At 37.1% G+C, this 3476-nt stretch overlaps 1 protein-coding gene across 6 annotated transcripts in view; it reads right to left on the bottom strand.

Moving 5' to 3' along the window:
* HNRNPK (heterogeneous nuclear ribonucleoprotein K) overlaps nt 1-2063 on the bottom strand; it is an 18119-nt gene extending 16056 nt beyond the window's left edge. For 4 of the 6 annotated variants that reach the window (XM_009328117.1, XM_009328116.1, XM_009328114.1 and 1 more), the window contains exons 1-3: nt 1983-2063; nt 1798-1877; nt 806-915 (exon numbers count right to left, since the gene is read on the bottom strand). In XM_009328117.1, coding sequence (XP_009326392.1) covers nt 806-915; nt 1798-1846 — 159 coding nt within the window. In that variant the 5' untranslated portion in view covers nt 1847-1877; nt 1983-2063. The remainder of the gene's footprint in view (nt 1-805; nt 916-1797; nt 1878-1982) is intronic. The other 2 variants (XM_009328118.1, XM_009328115.1) reach the window with 1 other exon arrangement.
* Nucleotides 2064-3476: the final 1413 nt, after the last annotated feature.

A 3476-nucleotide genomic window follows, 5' to 3' on the forward strand; every position in this document is an offset into this window, starting at 1 on the left:
GTCAAGAATAATTGCAAAACTATTTTTTTTACCAGATTATTTCAAGGATTACACGCAGAAGTATTGCTTTTATTACACAGATCATACATTATGCTAACAGCATGCAAAACATTTTGCAGTACCCCATGTAACTTGACTATTGGTCAGAAATGCCACGCAAAGTTAAGGTAACGCTTCCCCATGCCAACACAGAAGACTGAGATACTTTAGGAAGTACAAATCATCTCTAACAACTAGAAACACCAGAGGACATTAATACATAGCAGCTTTACTGTAACTATTTACACTTGTCAACGAAACCATTGCAATCCCTGAAGCATTAGTCCCACATTTCTTCCTGTTGATATATTTGAACAAGTTTAGTAGATCTGTTTGGGAGAGTTACTGAAATCCTAAGGAAGTTCTCATCTTACCTCTCATATTTAATTTACAATCACTAGACGATCGTTCTCTAAACAGTTTCCTTTCCAAAGACTAATACACAGTCATTCCCCTCAAAATAACAACCTTCCACTCAAATGTAAAAACACCTTATAATTTCTATTGCTCTATTTTTTCAGCAAGTACATCTTTTAAAAGTAACTGTATTGATCCTTAGGGACTTATCCTTTAAAAGAACCACTGAAGATAATTCCATCGCAATACACTTTTGCTACCATTCATGCACACTTAAAATTATTCCTAATAAGGTATCTCATATTTAATAAAGTGCACATTCTTTCTAAACATATACCCCAACATACACTTGGTCACCACTGTCTTGAGCAATGCTATAAGCAAAAACAGTAAAAACGAAAAAGCATACTTTGCTCTGAAGCAGGATGCGTAATTCAACCATCTCATCTGTGTTCCGAGATCTTTTGAAGGCCTGCTCTTCTTCCATATCTTCTGCAGGACGTTTGCCTGTAGAGAGGTCCATAGGGGGGAAACACAAACATTTATTTAACTTTCTAAGTCGTAATGAAATGGAACACATGTCAAATTTATGCTCTGTATTCTGAACACATTCTTTCCTATTAGCCCAACACTAATTACTGATGCCTACTCTGAGCATCCATAGCATGGAAACGGGTCCTTACTTCAACAGCTTACGAGTCGATTAACAACTGAAAATCCATTTAAAATCTATGAACTATGGTTTAAATGAGAATGTTGCACACAGCCAGTGAGAAATTCACAACACACTGTTTAAAGCAGTGCAGTATCACCCACTTAGTATTTATTTATAGTTTACAATTGGGAAAAACCTTTCAGGCAAAAAGCTCAAATGTAGTTTTGTCCAACACTGAAATACTTGGCGGAATAGCAGTAAGTAGCACTTCAAATACTGTTTGGAAAAAACTGGCATGGATCAATGACACTAATGTCCTAACTTCCTCACTAATTATGCCCAACAAGTTTTGCATGATGCTCTTTAGAGGTATTCACGTAAGTTTATTGCATGTAAAAACTGCAATAAACAAAATGCAATTAATGGATATGCCTGATAGTATTCTTACATATTCACACTCTCCATACAAGTACTGAATATTTAACTGTGAAATATTTTCAAGTCCTTAGTCATAACTTTCAGCTACTTATCGCATGTCTAAGACATGCCAACAGAAAGATTATGCATTTATGCTGCAAAAGCATGTGTAATTATACAGTCTAATTAAAAACAAAAATATTTAATGCAGAATGCAAAACTACTTCTGATACAAACATTTGATACAATTAAAGCATTACAAAATATTTACAAACACTAAAATTTAAAGACGTTGTTTCTAAGAAGAAACAGTCCTTTAAAAAATTTACCATTTGTCTCTGTGTTGGTAAAGGTCTCTTCCTGTTGTTCAGTCTCCATTGCCTTTTTTTCTTAGGTGGGCAGGCAAAACCTGTTGAAGAATAAAAAAAGCTGGTACATCTATTTTGTGAAAAGGCAAACTGTACATCGTGCTAAAGGGAAAACGCAAAAAGAAATGCCTGCTTCTAGAACTTACCGCTATTATATATCCTTGCAGAGAAAAACTCAAGTATTCTGGGCGGGATCAAAATCCAACAGCCTATTGCTTCAAGAGCCTATGAAAACAGTATATATCAGTTGTGACTCTGCTCACTTACAGCTCCGATTCTCACTACAGCCAAAAACCAGAGGTTTGACCCGAGTTTTTGCTGCAAAGTTTTTCTTTATAAAAGAGAAAGCATACCCAGGCCAAACACACCACTAAGAGGAGATAAAAGACAAGTCTGTAAACTTACAGATAAACAATTACTGTCTGAATTAATAGTTTTTGGGCACATGCTAGTTTTAAGTAACCGCATTTACTAAAAATTATTTTCAGATATTTAATGTGAACATGCATCCAGCTCCTATTTGCAACATTACATGATACATGCCTTGGATTTACTTTTTAAAGGACACTACATAACAATCTGCTCCTGCTGTTTAGTTCTAAACAATTTAAACTAAAAAAAGTCCTATTATGGTAATTGTCAGCATTAATTTTATAAATTCTCTACCAACGTACTAGCAGGCATTTTAGCATGCCTTCCAGTCAAGTATAATAGATGAGCAAAAGACAAATTACTTCTTGTCACACTGGGAAAAAAATCTTTTAAAAATACCACTCTCTGTAGTTACATATAATCCTCTGCACACACACAACCAGCAACCTCAAAAGCAGCTGAACTTCACTACGCTTTCCTAAAATAGGAATCTTATTTGTGACCTGCTTTTGTTAAGTTCATCTCAGAATACCAGTAAGTCACATTAGAGAGAAATCTAAACAAAAGAAATAATTTTGCAACTTATTCTTTTCAAAAATGTGTTTCTACAGATAACACAGCCAAACCACCATATATTTCCCCCTTGTATTTTATTAATTTCTATTGCCTCAACAAATGGTAGCCACTCATTCTGGTATCCATGAAGGAAGAAAAAAAATGAGGTGCACTTAACTTTTTGAACATACTCTCAGCCAGCTGTTAATTTGAAATTGTTGCCCTGCTTGTACAGACTAACAGCAGGCACTGCCTTCCCAGCACACGCTGGTCTTTCCAGGCACTTAAGAGTGAGCTAACGGACATACACAGATTTAATGATAGCGAAATCTCAGCCAGACGTTGCCAAAACGCTGTTATGCGGGGGAGAGCAGGGAGGGGCCGGGCAGATCTTTACACGGTTTAAATAGCCTTTTCGGACCCCGGTTATTCAATTTGCAACCATCTCAAGAATTTTAAGGCTGCAGGGAGTGAACTGTAATATACTGTTCAGGGCTTAGTCTCCCCAGTCGCGTGTATTTACCCGCCTCGCCAAATCTACCCTAGCCGCGTGTACGTAAGGTGCTCTCAGTCACCGCGCTCCGCTGGGTAAATCGAGTTCGCGGGATTAAGTTGCCTAATGCCATGTTTTTATACACACGGAAAGGACAAAGCGGCCACGAAAGGCGGGAGGCGGCACTAGCTACCACAGACGTAAGACAAGAGCTGGGAAA

The sequence above is a fragment of the Pygoscelis adeliae genome, unplaced genomic scaffold (assembly GCF_000699105.1).
Source record: "Pygoscelis adeliae isolate BGI_AS28 unplaced genomic scaffold, ASM69910v1 Scaffold45, whole genome shotgun sequence".
Taxonomy (NCBI): domain Eukaryota; kingdom Metazoa; phylum Chordata; class Aves; order Sphenisciformes; family Spheniscidae; genus Pygoscelis; species Pygoscelis adeliae.